We start from the raw sequence: 21755 nt of genomic DNA, 5'->3' as shown, positions 1-21755 counted from the left end.
AGTAATTAAATAATAAATTCGTTAGATTAAAAAAATTTTAATTTAATTTTTATAAAATTAATTTCCTTATCTTAAATCGGAAAAACTAAAAAATAAATATATCAATAAAATATATATACAAATAAAAAATATTTATAATAATAAATCACAAGAATCCATGACCAGCGATAACAGCAGGAATAAAACCTTCGCGACTGTCTCTAGACCTAACCCAGAACCAGCCTTGGACATGATCACTGAGCAGAGCAACAACGTCACCCTTGGAGACGCTGATTGAATTATTTCCCCGACCCTCGTAGTCGCTGCGTATCACCAGAAGAGTTTGTCTGGATCCTTTAGTCCTCGCGTTCGCGGCAGCTCGTAAATAAAGACGATCTACGCTGCGCTCGCCGCAGGCAGAGACTGCGTCCCGATGCCCGCGCTTCACTCTCGAGGTTCGTTCGCGTGCTCCACACTCAGATCGAGTGTCTCTCAGCTTCTCCGTGTCAGTCATGTTCCCCAGTGGTCTAGGAAACACGTCAGTCGAGTCTTCCCAACAGGGTCCGCACGTGGGCTGAGGCAGGATGCCCAAAGGAAGACAAGCTGCGTATCCCACGTAACCTTCTTGTCCATGAGGCGTCTGAACATACAGCCAAGCTTGGTTTTTAAATACCGCATTGACAACGGTACCCAGTGGCAGTGCTATTTCATCTTGGACACCTCCTTGAGTCTGATACAGCGTCGTAGGAAATGATAAAACAACTGGAATATTTGCCGGACGTTCGATCGATGCTTTAGTAAGAAATGAATCGAGATCCGCAATCTCGTAACCAAATCTCGTTGGCGGTCGGGGTTTGTGATTTCTTTTAGCTCGTCGATGTCGGTGATGTTTTTCACGCGTTGATGATTCCTTCAATGCCAGAGTTGGTTCTGATACCGCGCGTTTAACTTTGTCATTATCCTGGGGGTCTTTTTCTAATTGTTCTGCATCAACTTTGCGATTTGCCGGTTGATTATCCGGTTGTTTATTTAATTCCTTAGCTGGCTAAAATTAAATAAATTATCATTAAAATTTATAAAATATATATTATTTATTCAATTTACCTTTTCATGTCGTACTATTTTGTCTATTTCCTGGAGGACATTGCAGCGATCATGTTTATCACGATCGATTATCTCAGCAGATTCCTTAGTCTTGATACTCTTAATACTTTTAGCACTTTTGACACTCCGTCTCGACGAACGATCTTTGCTCTTGCGAATTATCTGAGCGTCGGGAATACTCGGGCTCCCGTTGACGTCATTGTGCTGATGCTGCTGCCCACGTAGGACCCAAGTCAATGAGATCTTTGGGCGCAAAAGCGTGCTGGGACGTTGGCCCATGCTCTTGTGGACAATCGAAGAGTGAGTTGACCGTGCCGGGGATGGCGTGCGCGGTGTTGTCACTCGTAAGAGCGGACAATTCGCCACCAAGTCCACCTCCTGCAGCGTACACGCATCCTCCTGCAGCACAAAATATTTAATATCTCAAGAGTAACAACAATAATTGTGGTATTAAATATATATTTTAACTGTTTTCTTTATGCTGGCATTTAACTGACGAGAGCCAGACAATAAAAATTCAAACAAAAGATAAAAGTTAATTATATCCTCGTAATAAATAATTATTATAGTGAATTATATGTTGGCAAAACACCTCGTCTTTATTTTTTATTATATTTAAAATAAAGAAAACTCGGAGACTCGGAGCTCGAGATTTAACTGATGGGAAATTTTTTTTGTCTCAGTACCTTGGGAGAGTCGTTATCCTCTTCAAGGTTTACTTGCTCCGTTTCCTCGTTTCTAATTTCCTCATCGACGTTCCAGTGTCGTCGCTTCAAGTCACCTGAAAATAAAAGTAACATGATATTAAATAACTGTCAGCAGGATGTAAATTGTTATGTCTTAATAACAGTTTATAATATTTAAGTATTCAATATCATAAAATTAAATTAACGGATATTAAATATACATCAGGGATAATTGTGCGTTTATATTATTGTTTTAAAAATATTTAAAATAAATATCAGTCAGGGCACGACGTCTACTACGAGCACACACAAGACACAAGACTGATGAATTACCTGGTACACCAGACCGGAAAGGATCCGCCTTGTGGTTGGTTCGATAGTAAAAAGATTATCCTGAGGCGATGGATTAAACGCACTTGAGAAACCCGATAACGTCAGACAAGAACATCATCTCTAAGATTTACGAGATAAATAAATATATTTTATAATAAATTCGATTGGTAAAAATAATTAACGATCACGATCTCGAGTCACAAATCACATGACACTTTGTTGTAAATTAAAATTAAAAAATGAAACTGAAGTTGTTTAGACGCAGGAAGCGTAGATGCAGGAAGGCAGACTGCGGAGACTAGACTAAAGCTGAAGGATCGGTGGATGTCGGAACTCAAGGTTTCGTGGCCGGTGAGAGATCCCTAGATGAGAGAAAGCCGAAGATGCTCGGGCACGACGTACAGGCAACCGTCTGTTGTTGCTGTCAAGTGTAGAGGAGGAAGCAAGACAAGAGCTCTGGTCAGGGAAGAACATAACACACCACACTGGAGGATTGGCCTCTGCTATTCCCGCGTAAAGCACCCCAACCAATCGGAATTCGCCCTCTGCCAGCGTAATTGTTGGGTACCGCGTGTTTAAATTCGCTGGTGGGAGGCGATTCCGAGGTGCGAACCTTCTCAAAGTCTACGTCTACGTCAATGTTTGTTGGATCCTCTTGATAGCACTGGGTATCAAGAGACGAACGGACATCTAAATATACAGAGACAATTTTTTAGTTCAAGTCTTTGAATTTTTCGTTGATCCGAATTTAAATTTGTTTGGAATAATAAGTTGCCTGGAGGGCAATTCTGGGGCTGGGTGGGCGCCTCGAAGGTTGTCGGTGCGAAGAGAGAAAGGTACCGAGGAGCGAGTGCAGATGGAGAGAAAGAGGAGGAGAAACAGTATACAAGTATAAGAATAAGAAAATAACAAGTAAAAGAAAGAAGAAGAAGAAGAAGAAGAATAAGAACAAGTAAAAGTAAAAGAAAAAAAGGAGGAGGTTCCCGCGACCTGTGACCCTCTCTGGGAACTTTAACGGCAGGAAGCTCGGCTCGTGAATCGCACGATGGCCCGACTGCAACCAAAATATATCCCGGTCCGAGCGTGCGACTCGGAGATGCCGATCTTTAAGAATCTTCTGCTTCTTCTCCTCCTTCTCCCTTTCTTCCCTCATTCCTCCTTATTTTTTTATTATCTCTATCCTTTTCCCAACATCTTGGTACATCTTACGTCTTAGTTCTCTCGACTCTCAACATCCTCCTCTAATTCCCGGTCACTACTTATACTCACACTGGACTGCAGCCTCCTCGATCCGATCCGATCCGATCCAGCCCAGCCAGCACAGTCGAGAATTATCGAAAATTGAATCGTTCTGCCAGCAACGCACTCATCGGTTCAGCTCTTTAAATTAAAATTTTACGGCATCATTTCATTTTGCTGGCAATCGCCAGTAATCTCATCACATGATCCTCTCATATCAAGCATTTATTTTTAAAACTCAAAGATAAATATTATTATTAGTTATCATACATTTTAAATTATTGCAACACATAAAGTAAAGCTTCCATGCATCCACGGATTATTTTAAAAATACTTTCGCTCCCGAGCATCCTGACTCCTGAGGTTTATGCTCGGACGGTTTTACCATCCGGTATTAACGCGCGCAATATGTCCATTCCCCCTCGATCACTAAACTCAGTACTTAAAACTTTAAACTACTCTTATATATGTCTACAATACTTTTAAGAAAAGAGCAGCAAGAAGACTATTAGCCGCATTCAATCACCATTATACGCTCAACCACTTTCCGCGCCAAGCCCTTAAATCTCAAGGCTCTGCCCATGACCAACAAATTATTGCCCCGATACCTTATTTTTTTCCTTTTTATTATCTTTGTTTTACAATAACCGTACATACAAGTATTTTAGGCGTCCGGTACCGAGGATTAAACTTTCCACGGCAACTCTTTAAGATCTGGCTGCTAAAAGACAGCTTTCGTGAGACGAATCACCACGAGCTTGACACCCTAAATCTTATCCTTTTTTCCATTCACCTTTTATTATCCTCTTCTTTGTCTACTCCTTCGTCTGTCCAGTCTCCTTATTTTTTATTTTCATTCTTAATCCTCTTCCGTTTCGTGTCGCCGTGATTGCCGTGTTTGCTCGCCCATCTGGTGCGTGTCCAGGTAGCAAAAAAAACTAACCATTTGAATTAATTTAACATGTGTAGCGAATAAAAGTACAAATCCCCGGGTTTTTAACCCGAAAACGAAAAAAAAAAACAAAATAAAATATATTATTTTATTTGAAACAGTAGCAGTATTTTTAAAAAATATTTCATCAAGAACGCGGGATAATCAAGAGACGAAAAATGAAACTCTTTAAGAATACTCTTATATGCAAGAAGAATTTATCTTTTAGCTTCGGCGCTTTTCATGCTCGCTAATTTTACGACGTTCCACGTAGGAACGGTATACGTTCAGAGTTCTCGGCAGTTTCCCCCGAGCGAACCTCTACTCCAATCTCCCGTGAATACTCTTCACTTAGCTTGTATTGTAACTTGTACGGTTGTACGTAAGGACGGCATCAAGGCTAAGGAATTTCTCTCACACACGTTTCGCTTAAAGTTAAGTCCGATATAAATACCCTGGTAGGAAGGGACCATTGGCCAAGGCTCGGACCAGGCATTGGCCAGTCGTCTTGCCAGAGTCCCGAGCCTTGGCGCAAGCCTTGTCCAAGCCTTGGCTGAACCATTGGGTGAGCATTGGTCCAAGCCTTGGATGATGTCCATGTTCCAAGCCTTGGGAAACAAAATATCAAGCCTCGGCCGAGTCTTGGGAAACGAAAAATTGAGCCTTGGCCAAGGCTTGGGAAACAAAAAATCAAGCCTCGGCCAAACCTCGGGAAGCAAAAAATCTAAGGCTCACCCAATGCTCGATCTAAAATGTTATTATTTAAATTAATAAATATAATTAAAAAAAAGTTTGATCACACTTTTATCGACATTACATTGAATTGTAATTAACTAATTACTGAATTAATGGAAAATAACGAATAAAATTATTTGGGGGCTACCGGGGTTCGAACTGAGATCCTTCTGATCACTAGGCCGGGACGCTATCCACTGTGCTAAATCTGGCGTCCAAATAATCATGATTTTTTTGCTTGTTAATTATTTAAATACAATTTAATTTAAAAATATTAAATCGTAAACATGGGGTGAAATGTAGTTTTATTTAATGAACTTAAAGTTGTCTGATGAGTAATGACATATTTTTATCAATTTGTAATTTCATGATTTGATATAAATGAATAATTTAATGCAAAATAATCTGTAATCTAAAAAATCAAAAAACACGTTTTTTGGGTTCACAATAATGACAAATAAAAAATATCGGATTGTTATTTTTTATTAAATAACAATTAGTAATTAAGCTAATCGAGGGAAAACGATTTATTACACCTAAAAAAATTTTTTTTGAGTATTATAAAACCAAAAATAATTGTCAAGAGAAAGAAATATATTCTTAATGTTGAAAACAATTTAATAAAGAAAAAAATTATCATTTTTTGGAGAGGGGCCTCTCTGCCCCACAAAAAAAAATTTTTTTTTGCCTTCGTATCCACCAATGATGTGAAATGTAATTTTTCTTTATGTATATTACATATAAAAAATTTGAATTTAATGAAATTTGATCAACTTTCAGAATTTTTTTTTTCAAATTTTTTAAAGGATACCCCATTTTGACCGCCAAAAATAAAAATTTCATGTTAACTAAAGTTTTGTGCATAGCAATAACTAATTAAATGAAAATTATTGTATATCAAATAATTTTACTTTTTAAAAAATTTCAACTCTTGATATTAATCGTATACTCGGTAGACGGTTATGCCCTGGTCTTCTCTGTATACATATATATAGATACATGCAAAGTTGATAATTTTAATATTAAATAAAAATTTAACCCAGGCTGAGGCATTGGCCAATGGTCAGCTGCCAAGGCTCGGCTTGACAAAAATTAAACTATCGGACCTAGCCTCGGCCGATCCTCGGGCCAATGGTCAGCGGCCAAGGCTCGATTTAACAAAAATTAAACTATCGGGCCTGGCCCTGGCCGAGGCTCGGGCCAATGGTCAGCCGCCAAGACTCGATTTAACAAAAATTTAACTATCGGGCCTGGCCCTGGCCGAGGATCGGGCCAATGGTCACTACCCAAGGCTCGGCTTAATTTAATGAAACCATTGGACCAAGCCTCGGCCTAGACTTGGGCCAATGGTTAGCTGCCAAGACTTGGCTTAACGTAATCAAACCATTGGGCCAAGCCCTGGCCGAGACTTGGGCCAATGGTCAGCTGCCGAAGCTTGGCAAGTGACAACAGGGCCAAGGCTCGGCCTATCGTCAGCCTTGGCGATTCCTACCTGGGTATATATTGCAGGTACGATAAACGATAAACAAATTTTAAGTCGGCTAAATTATTTTAGGAAATTAATGGACTCAAAAATTACGGCCCTCTTTATTTTTTATTTCCACGGGATTCAGTCTTCGGGTCGATAAATATTTCCCCGTATTTCAAATAATAATTAGACACATGAGTAAATAAATCAACCGATCGGCAATAAATTATTTATTTTTCCAAGTACAAATTGTATCGATACTTAAAAATCTTACAATTATTTAACTACGAGACTGGACCAGAGACTAAAGACCAGACTCCATATACTCGCGCTACACTTGTATAGATACGCGATATTAATTACAATTATTTACCGGCACTCGAGCGAGATTTAAATTATAGATATCCAGTATCGCGATACAACTCGAACCCATCTCCAGCTGGTACAGTGCGCACCATGATGATGATGATGATGATGATGATGAGAAGAACAACAAGAACAAGATAAAGATGAAAAAGAATAAGAATAAGAATAAAAAGGTAAAGTAGGAGGTAAAGAAAAAAGATAAATATGATTGCAGGGTCTTGCGGGTGATTTCGGGAATGAGCCCACAGGTCAGAGTTCATGTCCGAGAAAAATTCCAGCGTAGAATTAAATACATTAAATTCAAAATAAAATTTATGCTCTTAACAATTGGAAATTACTTGAGATTAGTCTTGGAAAAAAAGCAACAAGAGATGAGTACATATATTTTAGATATTTTTTTTTTCTTTTTTTTCTTTTTACTACTAAAGGGTGTCTTTATAACGGACGTAAATCACGATGTGCTGGCGCTGGTGAATGCTCGAGAGTGTGAGTAGGCGTACCGCGGACTGTGTCATAAATTTGATACAGGTTCATTGTGGTCACCAGAGACTGTTAAAGAGTGCGTATGTCAGTGAACCTTTCAGTTTATTTTAAATTATTCGACATAAATAACTATTACCTGACCTAATAGGGGACGAATAAAAATAATTAGCATTATCTTAATACATTTATTAAATACTTTAAGGCAAAAGCTGATTCTGTAAAGTAACTCGCTCGGCAGGTAACCAAAGAGGATACAGGACCGAGATAATCGAGATTACGCCGACATATTAAGTCGTAAAGGAGGAGCTTGCTATGCTCCTTTTCCTTTCTGGGTTTAATATTCTCGTGGCAGCATCAGGATCCAACGATAAGCTCTTGCGACGACAGTTTGCTCTTTTCCATACTTTACTGCAGACACCAGTCACTAAAACCCTAATAGCCATTTTAAATGTATAATTAATTGCTATCGCATCACATCACCGGATTTACAATTATTATTTTATTTAAACTATCATTTAAATTAACAATTTATTTAAATGCTTAATTATTTGTGTGCTGTGCTTAAGTTAACTGCTGCAGGTACCATCCGCAGTGAATTTACCCCCTCGATAACAAATCGTTGGCAATAATTTTTATTTACTCCGGTACCGCGGCCACCTTCATAATTCACGATTCCTGCATCGATATTAGGCAACCAGTATCTCCACTGGCATACAATATTTTATTATTATTGTTATTATTTTTTGTTAACGTTAAACCAGCACTTAATGTGTGTCTGAAACACTTACATGTTGAACAATCCTTGGCATTTTAATCGCTCTCGATGTTCAATTGCTACGTGAGCCCATAATTCACCGCATACTGTACTTATGAATTATTATACCAACAAATAAAATCATACAGCTCTTACACGTTCTCTTGCTATAAGCTGCTCCTCCTACTCCTCCCCCTTCTCTTCCGCCTCCCTGAGAGGCTATACCACAATAATTTTTAACAGCATCAACACTAAAACCAAACAATTTATTCGACCTCAATAAAAAATAATAATATCTCTGCTAATTAATGTGCTAATTAATAGCAACGTCGACGCCTGTCGTCATGACTTTCAGGATGAAGAGAAAAAAATAATAAAAACACTTTTTTAAACTCAAGGCCGACTTGCTCCTTTATATTAAACAACCGGTGAGTTATGATGTTGAACGTAAACAGTATAAAAACTACCAACGAAAAAGTGTACCGGCTAAATGTGATTTTAAAAGCACCAACGATTTCGTAACAACAATAAAAAACTGGTGGTCCGGGCTGTAATCAAGCTCGTTAAGTTGTTTCGGGGAGCATTAAGTCTTGAATGATGAACCAGGAGATACTTTTTAGACTTTATACAATTGGAATCATGTATTTGTATTACACTTGGAAACAAGCGTTCGGGTGTATAAAGAAGAATTTTGAAACAGATTTAAGTAAGAGTCGTTTTTTACTCTAAAGATATTCTATAAAAAATTGGAACTCGTAGATCTAAGTGGAGAAAAAAAAATTTTTTCCACTGTGTGCCAGTGATTTTTAAAAAAATTCTAAAGCAAAAAAGGAATCTAGTGCAAAAAAATTTCTATGCCAATCCCAGAGAAATCCCAGAGAAACCCATAAACAATTTACACTCAAGGCTCGGTACTTGGAGAAAAAATTCTTTTTCTTCACTTTTATGTGCTTGCGTTATTCCAGGAAATCGTGCCTACCGACCCCGTGTAAGAAAAATTCGTTCCAAAAAGATTCCAAAAAAGTTTCGTATGTGGAACTTCTAAACATGAGACAGATTAGAACTTCGAATGGAACTTTTTTGGAATATTAGTAATTTTAATAGTAAAAAAAAAGTTTTTATAAGCAAATTTAGAGTCAATAAAGGATGTTTTTGGAATTTTATATGGACTTTCCAAATAAGCTCCAGAATCATCACTTTTGACTTTTTTATGGACTAAAAAAGGCGTTCCAAAAACTTTCCAAAATCACTACTTTTGCATCTTTTGTAGACTAAAGACATTCTAGAAACATGCCAAATAGTTAAAAAATCACTACTTTTGAATTTTTTATAGAACAAAAAAAAAGTCGATGATAACTTCCAAAAAAGTTCCAAGAACGTCCTTTTTTGACTCTAAATTTGCTCATAAAAACTTTTTTTTTACTATCAAAATTACTAACGTTCCAAAAAAAATCTATTCGAAGTTCTAATCTGTCTCATGTTTAGAAGTTCCACGTGCGGAACTTTTTTGGAATCTTGTTGGAACGAATTTTTTTTACACGGGACGGTTCAGAACTCTCTTTCGGATAATCGGTCTTAAAAAAAAAAGAAAAATGTCTTCCGGATTGACCCTTTAGATGGCCATGTTTCATATGCCACGTATTAATATGAATGCTTGCAAATAAAACAGCTTAAATACTTATATATATTGATACTAAAGTTCGTAAAGAACTAAAAAAAAAGTTAATTCGTGGCTTGGTCATGAGTCTGAGGCCCACGCGACCATGAAACGTATATTCCCACGCTTATTTCTTCATGACCTGTGCATGCGATCTCTTACTCTTACTCTTTCAGCCTTTTTGATATTCGCGTTTCCAAACCTCGGAATGAAGTCGGCAAACTTGATAAAACCAATAAAACAAAACAAACTATCAAGTTAAATAAATATGTCATTTTGTTGATAAGTGTATTGAAGTCAGGTTAATAATCTCTGGAGCCATCAACCTTTTTTTAGGACTATCTTGTCTGATCGCTCGCTAATAGAGTTAAACAACTCCGTGACATTGAATAACTCGATTTAATTCTTGTATTGAGTTAGTTTACTTGTGTCTCGAGTTAAATGTACACGCATTTAAGTCTTTCCAGTTTTTTTAGTTTATTTATTTTTTTTTTGTCTTTCAGCTTTTTTGCTAGACTGATGTCGGCGACTTGACATTCGCCGTCTCGCAAGAAAAGGAAGCCAGCTGAGTACATTTCCGTAGCGGAACTTGTACTTATACATGTTGCAATCCTATAAATGTGAATAGAGATAGAATAGAGACAAGGACCGAGGACCGACGACAGTTGATTGGAACTCTGGATAGGATGTAAAAATAGTTGAATAAGAGAGTCGTAAATCACAGGGATCCTCTCCCACGGCGGGACGATTCGCGTTAAGGAAACTAAACCGGGAGCTTGAGAAATAAAAGTTAAGAATAAAGAACAAGTACTAAGTATTAAGTATAAAGAGCAGTACGAGAAGGCATAAAAGAGGTTCATGTTGTAGCTCAAGCGGTGTCCATTGTCCGTTAAAAATAGTTCGCGGGCCACCGCGGTACTAGACTCGGTTACGTGTATTAATTACCAGTACGTCTCAAGTCTCAAGACATAAATGATGTAACAGTCTTTTATACATTATTCTCTTTACTCTTAAGTTTTTTTTTTTTTTTTTAAAGAATCCACTCTAGTCTGAGTCTAGACAACACAACACAACACAACACAACATGCTTGTACATTGCTTGACATAAAATATAATAAATATAAACGTACCGTCAGAAGCGAGACGACAGAGCCTGGCAAACATCCTCATACCGATGTCTAGTCCTAAAATTTAAAAAATTTTTTAATTATTTATTTATTAGCTGGGGTTATTTTATTCAGTAATAAAAATAATAAATAATAAAAGTAAAGACCGGGTATCTCGAATTAAAATCGATTTAAAATCACAGGGTCACGAGCTGAGTGCTGGGCGTGTTTTCTGGCGCAGGCAATTATACCGGTTACATTCATTAATTAGTAACGCTAATTACGTTAACTGTAAGGGCTGAGGATACATATAGACCGAGAGTCCACGCGAGTTTAATTTCTTTTCTTTCTTTTTTTTTTTTTTTTTTTTGTTAGTGGCATAAGCGCAGCCGATTGGCTGTCCGATAAGCTGATGCAAATCCAGGTTCAAAGTTTACTGCTGCCTACTGAATCTAATTAAAGCAATAGGATAAAATTAAAAATATATATATTTAATGGGAAGTATACTATGGTGGTTAAATAGCTTGTGCAGGTACGGGTGAGTTATTGCGATGGTCATGGCTCGGATAAATGTGACGTCTGATGTGCCGATGTCGAGTACCAGGGAAAGTCCTTGCCCGCAGCAACGAACTGGTTATGTCAAACGGGTGTCCCGCGGTGCTGGCCAAGTGCACAGGCTAACCGGTCCAAGATGAGATGTAGTACACGTTTAATTCCTTCTCTGTCCTTTAAAGATTAAAGACTACTCAGCAGGCTCGGGTATTAACTTAATTGTCATTTAACAATTAATATAAAAAGGTTTATTGTTCCTGGAGATTACGGCTACTTAATCGAATTCTTCAGAGTCTACATCTGGGAATGCTCAACAGCTCAACATTTTATCAAACTAAAACGTTAAACTCGTTGTTAATTTAATCGTCTGTCTCATTATCATGGTTTACTTTTTTTTCGTATTCCGGGAATAAGATAAGTCGCAAGAAAATAATTAGATGTTATATAATGATGATGACGTTTAAATAATTGTTAATCATTTCCAATGAATCGGGTATTAAAAATATTGTACAAGTTTTTATTTTGGTTTTAATATCAAGATACCCGATAGAAGTAAAGTTGGCTTGCTGCTGATTGCTAGTTGTTACTAGTTGCTAGTTACTAGTTGCTAGTTTTCTAGAGGTGTACATACTCTAGACAAGTGATGTGAATTGTAGACACGTAGCACGTTGAAATTGACAGCTGTTGAACATTTAAGATAAAACTCTTGCTCGTTAGCTTTTCCTTGTTTGCGCTGACAATCCACCACCTGGTTTCTGGTTCTCTTAATTTTTTTTTTTATTCATCTACAATGAATTTATCTTGGGAAGGATTCTCTTGTTGTCGATCTTGGTATCTATGTTTCTTTTTAGCTGAATGCCATTTTATTTGGCGTCGCGATTGTTAATATTAACAAACTAGCGGTAAACTCTCGCTTCCGCGATATTGCGATAAATTTATACTTACACATATAAACATATAGACATATAGACGAAGACGAGTGTGTGTGTGCATGAATAATGGTGATTTTTGATTCTCGTGTCGTACTGAGACCGTGACTGGGTCCCGAGACGTCCGGGCACGTACCAGAACCTCCAACACACAACACATGCCTGCACGTGTCACGCTGTTGTATATCGCGAGCCTTGAATACACAATGCAGGACACTCTTGCTCGTGTTTATTCTTCCTCAGTTTCTTAACTTCTTTCCTTGTTTTAAAACATCAGCATACACGCCATTAAAACTCACATTCATTTACATTTAACAAACAGTTGCGAAATTTTAAATCTCATCTTACTGTAATACAGATTAACCGGGTTTAGAGACAATCAAACTCTATTTATCAAACATTTAAATCATCATCCGGACATCAGTTACTGTCTGAATGTTGAATTATCATTTTTTGAGCCCAAGAGTCATCAGTAAACAGTCGAAAATTTTAAGTAGACAGATAATCTTATTGTATTGTTGAGTTCTTGGGACTCTTTGGGAGTATCCGGAACTCCAGGTGGACCGGGTGCGTGTCGCATCCCAACGATTTCGTCGGCGGTTGCATCAAAACCTGATGTGTGCTCAGAAGTCAATATTTGAGACTAGTCTTCTCATTATAATTTTGTTTTAAAAGATATTTATTATTTTTAATTCTCATTCTTTCATCCATACTCCCATGGGCTGAGACCTGAGGTTCATTTTATTATTATTTTTTATACTTCTTCGGACTCGGGGTCGCGACGGTCACTCTCCCCACCTCGACGAGTTTTTCGTTCAACCGGTCGACTACTTTTAGCGCTCTCGTAGTATAGTCCCGGACTTGTTATTTACTTTCATTTTATTATTTTCCGGGCAGAGTAACTGGCAAATAAAATGAGAATAAGGACGTGGGCCTGGACAGATAAAATAAAGAGACTTAAACATACGGCAAAACATCTGGCAATGAGTGTCTCTTGATTAGCAGACTCTGTATCCGATCCTCGTACTTTTAACGATCCGTTTATTGGTAAAAGAACAACAGAGTAAGTAAAGACTCTGTCTGTCTGCCTGGGAATACTTTTCTCCAACGTGTTCCACCCATTAGGTTTTAGTGGACATATAAATTGTCCATCTTCATGGAGTCTATCTCATCAGCAGGAAGAGATCGGATTACATTAAGAGCGATTGAGTTTCAGGAATCGGAGCTGGTTACTTCTCGCAATTCAAACGGCTTATTTTATTTACCCTCATCCTCATCCTCATTCTCATTCTCATCTTTATTCTCATCCGTGTGCTGTTTTAACTTACAGCACACAAGAGCATCATCACCAACTTGCTAATGCTCTAGTCACGATCATCACGAGCTCGAGTCTCAAACACTCGGTACTCCTGGACGGTTCAATTTCTCGCACCAACCATCACTACGTGCTTTTTATTTTTATATTTATTTCTTCAGCTTCTTATTCCAATCCTCATTTTACTTTACAACTCGTATCACACGTTCAGTGACTCCCAACTTTACCACTGGTTTCTTTAATAAATTCTTCCTCATACTATTCGTGTAATATTTATAATAATAATAATTATTATTATTATTATTATTGAATGTATACATAATGTCTTTATGGTATTACATGAAGACAGGAAGACATGTATGATAAAGAATGATGAATGCTGGTAATTAGGTGCAATGCCCAAGTAAATGTAAGCATCATATCATGCATATGCTCACCGTTGATCGTTACGTTTTGCGTAACGAGTGTATTACAGAGTACTGAGAGTATATCACGGCCTTGAAGTTGTTGTATCTCAATCGCCTGGAGATAAATTTCTTCTTAGTCATACTAATGATACCGTAGCCAACAACATTCAAAGAATTTGTTTAAAAAAAACCAAAAAAATATACATATAAAATTAAAATACTTGCACTTGTACTCTCAGATAAATGACTAATTGCTACGGGGAATTACAAGAATGACAAGTGTAATAATAAAATTAGCGACTCGCTAATTTATTTTATCTGAGTAAAATGATATTTTATTTAAAATAAAAATAATATTTATTAATTACTGTAATAAATAACCGGATATAGGCTAAAAAATAATTTCATCGAGCATTAGGTATTTACCTTAGCAATTAATTTTCTTCTCCGGCATCCTGAATCAGGCTGACTGGACAGACAGAAGGAGACTCACCCGGCACACCTGCTACCAGAGTGATTTATTGAACCAACTCTTGAGCAAATAAATAATTTATTTAAAAATAAAGTTAATAATGATAATGGTAATAAACAATTATCACTTGGTTCCCAAATTATCACAGGGCAGCACCTTGCGCGTATAGTTTAATGCGGGCGTAATGAAACTGCGCGGCGACGGCGGTAGCGCGGATTTGTGCCTGCAGGCGAGCCCGCCGAGGCCCCTACTGGTCTGCTGGAACGCCTTTCCTCTCTCTTTCCCGAGTTGTCTGGTCTGGTTGAAAGAAGCTCAACGATATATTATATATATATATATATATATTCACAAGGCTATGGCTAAGGCTAAGGCTAAGGATAAAGCTAACGCGGCTCCAAAGCGATGGCCTTCTTTCCTTGCTCTCCAGTGTTACCTTTTCCCCGGAGATAATTTATGCTTCCAGGTGACGATGACTGGTCACTGAAACCGTCAGGGGTCCCCACGATACGGGAATACCTTCCCAGGGTGTCGGTAATCAAGCCCTTGTGTTTTAAATAAAATATCTGTAGTGGTCTAGTCCAGTCTGCGTGTTCAATTATAATTATCGGTACCTATTTATATAAAAAATATATAATATATAGATATATTTATGGCATCAGTTGGCAAAGATTATGAGCAATTGGGTAGATATCTTTAGCACTTGGATACAAAGTTATTAAAGTTATGGCACTGGTATAAAGTTTACAAGCTAAATCAACCGAGGTCATATGTGAGGCTTTTAAGTTAAGAGATAGAAAGAGTATGAGCGAGCTAAAGAGCTAAGTTATTATGTACCAGACTGGTATATGCTCATGCAAACGCGTGTGCCAGAGACTTTAATGGAACTCATAACTCGTTTAGATACTTGGGTAATTCACATCAGAGAACCAGCCCTTTACTTTTTTTATTTATTTTTAATTTTCCCCGAAGAAATATTGGATTGAAGCGAATATTAAAAGGATTATTAACACCTTAGACATTTCTTATGGTGGCATTTTATAATTTTTCTACACTTGATATCATATCAATAAATTTCAGTAGCTGGTTTCAGACTGGGGATTAAAAGTTTATTATAGAGAATCATCGAGAGTTTTTGTTTAATTAAAAACTATTTAGTACCTGAGTAGTAGGATAATGATGCTGATAATTAGAATGAAGAACCCAGTTTATGAAGTTTTCTTAAGAGTGCTGGTTTAATGGCCAGACTCTTCTCGATGGCCTCGAGCAACACGGAAGTCTGCTCGAATGGAGGAAAAGGCATTCCTTCGAGGTTGTAAATGTAAATAGTGCCGCTGAGGTCTGCTGCTACCAATTGATTTCCAGTTTTAGTGAATTCAAGTAGCATGATACGGGTGAGTGATGGGAGAACGGTAACGGAAGTTGGCCGGTGGGTTCGTCGCTTTAGATCCCAGATGTTTATTTCGTTGCTGACGCAGGTGGCGATTACTGTTGAGTTGTTTGGGCTCCAGGCAGCCGCTTGGACGCAGGCCATGTGGGTCGAAAGAGTTATCAGAGGATCGGTGATGCCATCTGCCCAAATCCTGGTGCACCAGTCCGAGCCGCAGGTTAAGAAGATTTTCGGACAGAATGGGGAAAACTCCAGGGAATAAAAGGGACCGTTGTGAGCTAGAAAGTTGTCTACGTGATGGCTCAGGTAGTTGGTAGAGCAGCGGTAGACGCAACCTTCGTCAGAGCCGACGTAGTAGATGTTACTTATCGTCGGATGACGACGCAGCAGTAGAATTCCTGGGTTTTTGCTGATGGGGATGTCATAGAGAATCCCGCCGCTATTGGTTCGTTTTACACCGGGTATTTTGTCTTCTATTCTGGGAATCTTCATGATCCGAGTCGCTGGAAAGTCTTTGCTTGGGGCGAAGCAGAAAATAGAACCGTCTTGATTGCTTGTGTAAATTAATTCTTGATTAGAGTGCAGCGGATCAAGTGGGTCATCATCTAGCCACCACTGGACTTGCCAATGAGGCCAATAAGTCGGACAAGTTTCACGTGAGCTTTTACGTAAGACTACTAGACTTCTACTACTTACGTCAATAACTTTGATAGTTCCGTCGTAGAAACCTACGGCCAGTTGATTCGGTTTTTGACGACTCCAATCGCAGTCCGAGACTGCTGAGTCGAATCTGTAAATTCGGTCTGGTTGACTTGGATTTTTTATACACCAGATAAGTAAAATACCGTTGGGTTGTTCGGGAGTCGAGCCGTAACCAGCTGCCAAAAGATTATCGTTCTTGTAATTCCAACGAATACAATTTACTGAACGTCCTTTGACTTCCGGGCACTCGTGAGTCCACAGAAGATCCAAACTGTATGTGAATTCGAGCTCCAGACTACATGGATCTTTTTTTATCAGCCCTTTGAATCGTTTCTGAGCTACTGTGTAGAACTTGCTGGCAATTATTCGCTCCATTATTCGGACCGCTGATGCAAATGATTCATTTTCGTATAAACGAGCTAGAGGATCCTCAGTGTCAGCCAAGTCTTCCTGGATTAATTTTGTAAATTTATTACGATCCTGTGAAAAATAAAATTTTTTAAAATCAAATGTGATCATGATTTCAACTAAAAGAGCTATAAAAATATTTAGTACCTGAGTTTTCTTGCCACTATTCCTTCCATCTTCGGTATCAACTGTCTCAGCAGAGTTATAGGTGTCATACATAACCCAATTGTTGACAAAAGTACCGCGATTCATCCTCTTCTTTCTTCCCAAGTAAGTTGACCGCGACTTGGTATAAATTCGCATCGTCTGAGTCTCGGCTTCAGCCAATCTGCGATTCCGTCCCTCGCCCTCGGTTATATACTCGTACCTCTCGTTAGCTTCCTTGACAGCCTGACCTTCTGGAGTGTCCAAATCAGCCGTCAGCTGAGGCATCTCCAATATAAAAAATGTCTCAGTCTCTCTTAAAATTACCGTCAACTTTTCCGGGCGCGTTTGTAAAACAGGATCTACGCTGGGCAGACAAAAAGGTGAAGGCGCACGATCATGATCATCAACACTCAGTGAATCTTGATTATAAATTGACAAGAGACTTTCCATGGTATCTTCAAGCGGCATAGCCATCGTGTAAAGTGAAGAAGCTTTGATCAAAGATGAACTTGATCGGCAGCCTCGAGACGGGGTCAGTAATTGAACCGAACTGCTCTGCTGCTTCAGTGTCAGCGCATCCCAGTTGACCAACTGACCTGGATCTTGGACGTGTGCATAGTACTCGTGGATCAGAAATTTCGGTGTCACGTCATTGCCCTCATCGTCGTAAATTCTCAAGTCACTTTCCTTCTGCACTTCATTTAATTTTGTCACTTTTTGTTTACTTGTTTTATTTATTTTTTTTGATGATGTCGTGCTGTATGAAACAGACATTTTTTGAGTTTACAAATTGTTTGATCGATGGCGGGTTAATTCAAATATTTTAGTACCGTCAGAGTGCGCTGATCTCAGCTCAGGCGATATCATTCATAAAAAAAAAACTGCCATTTGTATTTATTTACAGACTTATTCATTCATAATATTATTGTGTTCGTCATTTGATCCCAGTGTTCCAAGAAAATTAAATTTTAGTTTAAATTTTAAAACTTGATCCCATTTTTTTTAAACGTCATGTCTGTAATAATAACAATTCAAATTTAGATTAAGTTCCCGCGTCCAAGTTGATAAATAAAAATAAATAATAATTACTATTATTTAAATAATTATGTCAGTAAAAAATGAATGGTCTCGGGTAAAAGTACTGGGCTCTGGTGCTTTTGGTACAGTAGAATTATGGGAAAATAATAATCAACGCATAGGTAATTTAAAATTTAATTATTAATTATTAATTAAATATTAAATATTAATTTTTAAAATTTTTTACAGCAATAAAAAAGTGCCATATAAACAAAAAAAGTTTAACTGCTAAACAAAAAGAGAGATGGGAAAACGAAGTCAATATAATGAATAAATTAAATCACAAAAATTTAATTAATACCAGAGATTTACCTCAGCAATTAATTAGTTACAATAATAAAGTTAATGATTTACCAATTTTATGCATGGAGTTTTGTACAAAAGGTGATTTACGCAGTGTAAGTATTTTTTTTATTTATTATTTACTCAGCAGAAGCTAATTTAGTTGTTTTTTTATTCAGTTGTTGAATAACTGCGAGAATTGCTGCGGGATCAAAGGTACAGAAGCTTTGAAAATAATGCGCGACATATCATCAGCAGTCGAGTATTTACATGGGAACAAGATAACTCACAGAGATCTGAAGCCAGAGAATATTGTGCTGCAGCAAATAGGCAGTAATGTAATTATTATTATTATTATTATTATTATTTATTGTTTATTGACCATGAAGTTGTAACTCCTTGCGGCCATCCAAAACAAATACATTTTATAATATAGTGTACATTAGTATAATTAATAATGGCGATAATTTACAATTATTTAACATATTTAACACAAAGTAATCAATCAAGTCTCCATCCCAATCATCATTCAATCATCAAATCATAATTCTCACAAATAATGGAAAATATTCAGCTATTATTACTCAAAAAATATTCATAACTTGATTTACGGAATTCCAAGAAAGTTGGTTGTTGTGTACAATTTGCTGGTAATTTATCCCAAATTCTTATAGCACTAACCAGAAATGACTTATCATATTTAGCACTATGACTATTAGGCAGCTCAAGATAATCTTGACGAATATCGCCTCTGCGAAAATGAGGCTCTATAATGGATAAATCATTTCTAATTAGTGGTTTTTGATTTAGATACAAAGCTTTATAAATTAGGCATGATAAGAAAAACTCACGCCTGGATTTCAATGTCAACCATCGCAAGTTTGTATAATACGGCGTTATATGTTCGTACTTAGGTATCCTAAATATGTATCTAACGAAAGCATTAAACTTTCTTTGTAATCTAATTTGTTGTTGACTAGTAATATCGGTATAAATTGCAGCACAATAGTCAAAAATCGCAAATATCAAGGTCACAACAAATTTTTTTCTTAGTTTTAAATTAAAGATAGTAAATTAGTTTTTAATTATCTTGTACTTTTGCTGATAACCTAGACGATGATGACGAAATAAATATTTTTTTCTTAGATTATTTACAAGTTAATTGATCTCGGATACGCCAAAGAGCTGAGTGATGCCAGCATATCAGCATCCATTGTCGGGACATTGAATTATTTGGCTCCAGAATTACTTTGGAAGGAATCTTACAGTTGTTCTGTTGATTACTGGAGTCTTGGTATATTATTTTATGAAATAATAACTGGCACCAGACCATTTTTACCTCATATGCAAATCACCAAAACTTGGTAATTTAATATTTTTATTGCGTAGATAAAAAAGTTAATTTTTTAAATATTTAATTTTTTTTTTAGGATGGATTTAATCAGCAAAAAAAAATATGTGGATATTTCAGCGCGCGAAGTTGATGATAAAATAATATTTAACAGTGATATTGATGATCCGTGTACTATTCCCAAGTAATTGTCGTCAATTATTCAATTTACTTTTAATCAGAAGCAATAAAATTATTAAATTAATTATTTCAGGTGCATAAAAAATGATTTAGTCGAATGGTTTCGTCTAGTTCTGCAGTGGGATCCACGTAAACGTGGAAAAATTGACGATCAGCTTGTCGTTTTTACGAAATTAAATGAAATTTTGAGCAAAAAGGTTCGTTTCAATCATTTGAAATCATTATTGTTTATTTGATCGTTAATTTTTATCGTTTGATCTGCAGATTATTGATGTTTTCATTGTCCCGCTCTATAAATTTGAATCTTTTGTCGTCGAGTCGGATGTGACCGTTGATAAAATGAAGTTGCTGATATTCCATAAAGAACTTGTTGGTATTCAGAGTCAAATAGTGACTGACACCATGGGAAATATTTTAGATGATAAATTTTCGCTGCATGGAAGCGTAAGAATTTTTTACTTTTTAGTAAAAAATAATTAAACTATTGTTTGGATGTTTTTTTGCAGGACGTTATCATGGTTTTTAATGATGATCTGTCTATCGATAATGTATCAAAGCCAAAATTTTATAAATGTATTGACCAAGTTATCGTCCAACCGCGTAAGCAAGTCAATTATCATGAAATAAAATGTTATTATGGGTCGATGATGTTTTTCATCAGACAACAAATCGAAATATATCGTAATTATATATTAGCATTAAGTATAATGATGTAAGTTTTACTTGGTATATTAATAGTTTATATTTTTTATCAATTATTTATTTGAATATTTAATTATCCAGAGACTTGTGTGATAAAAAACTCGAATCTCTAAGAAATGATATACAGGAATTGAGTTCCGGTGCTGAAAAATTAGTCAGCAGTTTAGAATCAACAGAAGAATTAATCAAAAATACCTCATACGAGTGCAGCTTTAAAGAATTGAAAAAAAAAATTTCAAATTTTGTTGAAGGGAAAAAAGAAATGAAGAAACAGTTCGACGGCTTAGTGAAAGACAGCGAGCGGTTGAGAAATTTTTCTGACGTAAACTGGATGCAGGACATCGAGGAACCTCTGGATCACGCGTATCATTTAATCAAGACCTGGCTGATCGCCGATCGCAACAAATCGCGCTCGCCTCTAGACATGGTCCAGTTATTTTACAAATTTATGGACATCCGCGAGAGTAAACTGCGCGATCAGCAGCTTACTGATGCAAAAAAGTGAGTTTTCAAATTAAATTACCATTGCAGTGTTTGTTTAACTAACGGTACTTTTTTTTTAGCGATATCAAGCAGTTTTCGAAGCAATTGTCACTATTGAAGACAGTTCTCAAGTCATTCAAAGCACTTTTAATAAATTATGATGAAGAATTGAGTAAAATAAGACAAGAAATAAATTATTTAAATGAAACTAGTCCCACTTGTTCCGGTGTAATAAATATTCCAGCCAATGAGACAGACGCTGTGATTTTTAATTCCATTTTAATTAGTAACATGTAAGTAATTATTTATAAAATTTTACTGAAAATCCATTTGAAAATAAATGAAATTATTTATAGGCTCGGAGGTTTAGTAACAGAAATGGATTTATTGAAAACAAAGTACGCAGATTTAAATAATCTAGACAATTGAGTCGATTTTATTGAACGTTAATTTTTAAAATAAATTTATAAATCGTTATTAATAAAATAAATATTTTTATATATTTAATTAGTAGTTAATT

General features: G+C 36.7%; 2 protein-coding genes across 7 annotated transcripts; one reads left to right on the top strand and one right to left on the bottom strand.

The window, feature by feature from the left end:
* Nucleotides 1-23: 23 nt before the first annotated feature.
* Nucleotides 24-17927, bottom strand: LOC130665686 (uncharacterized). Of its 5 annotated transcripts, none has more exons than XM_057466177.1 (5): nucleotides 14471-14855; nucleotides 10866-10919; nucleotides 1770-1864; nucleotides 1084-1482; nucleotides 24-1024 (listed from the first exon to the last, which is right to left on the bottom strand). In XM_057466177.1, exons 2-5 carry the CDS (start codon nucleotides 10903-10905, stop codon nucleotides 146-148), a joined length of 1413 nt encoding a protein of 470 aa, XP_057322160.1. In that variant the 5' UTR covers nucleotides 10906-10919; nucleotides 14471-14855; the 3' UTR covers nucleotides 24-145. The 5 variants fall into 5 exon arrangements, 3 of the variants coding, with proteins under 3 accessions (XP_057322160.1, XP_057322162.1, XP_057322163.1); XM_057466179.1 differs by lacking the exon at nucleotides 14471-14855 and adding an exon at nucleotides 12025-12042; XR_008989571.1 differs by lacking the exons at nucleotides 24-1024; nucleotides 10866-10919 and adding exons at nucleotides 15675-17085; nucleotides 17161-17927 and having other exon boundaries at nucleotides 1444-1482; nucleotides 14471-15127.
* Nucleotides 17928-18062: 135 nt separating this feature from the next.
* Nucleotides 18063-21742, top strand: LOC130665685 (inhibitor of nuclear factor kappa-B kinase subunit alpha-like). 2 transcript variants are annotated; one of them, XM_057466175.1, is made up of 11 exons: nucleotides 18063-18359; nucleotides 18427-18635; nucleotides 18699-18857; nucleotides 19666-19883; nucleotides 19950-20054; nucleotides 20124-20247; nucleotides 20315-20494; nucleotides 20557-20762; nucleotides 20834-21253; nucleotides 21316-21528; nucleotides 21592-21742. In XM_057466175.1, exons 1-11 carry the CDS (start codon nucleotides 18266-18268, stop codon nucleotides 21662-21664), a joined length of 2001 nt encoding a protein of 666 aa, XP_057322158.1. In that variant the 5' UTR covers nucleotides 18063-18265; the 3' UTR covers nucleotides 21665-21742. The 2 variants fall into 2 exon arrangements, with proteins under 2 accessions (XP_057322158.1, XP_057322159.1); XM_057466176.1 differs by lacking the exon at nucleotides 18063-18359 and having other exon boundaries at nucleotides 18438-18621.
* Nucleotides 21743-21755: the final 13 nt, after the last annotated feature.

Source organism: Microplitis mediator, chromosome 3, assembly GCF_029852145.1.
Source record: "Microplitis mediator isolate UGA2020A chromosome 3, iyMicMedi2.1, whole genome shotgun sequence".
NCBI classification, from domain to species: Eukaryota; Metazoa; Arthropoda; class Insecta; order Hymenoptera; family Braconidae; genus Microplitis; species Microplitis mediator.
Note: the sequence above shows the minus strand (reverse complement) of the source record. Positions and strands in the feature narration are given on the sequence as shown.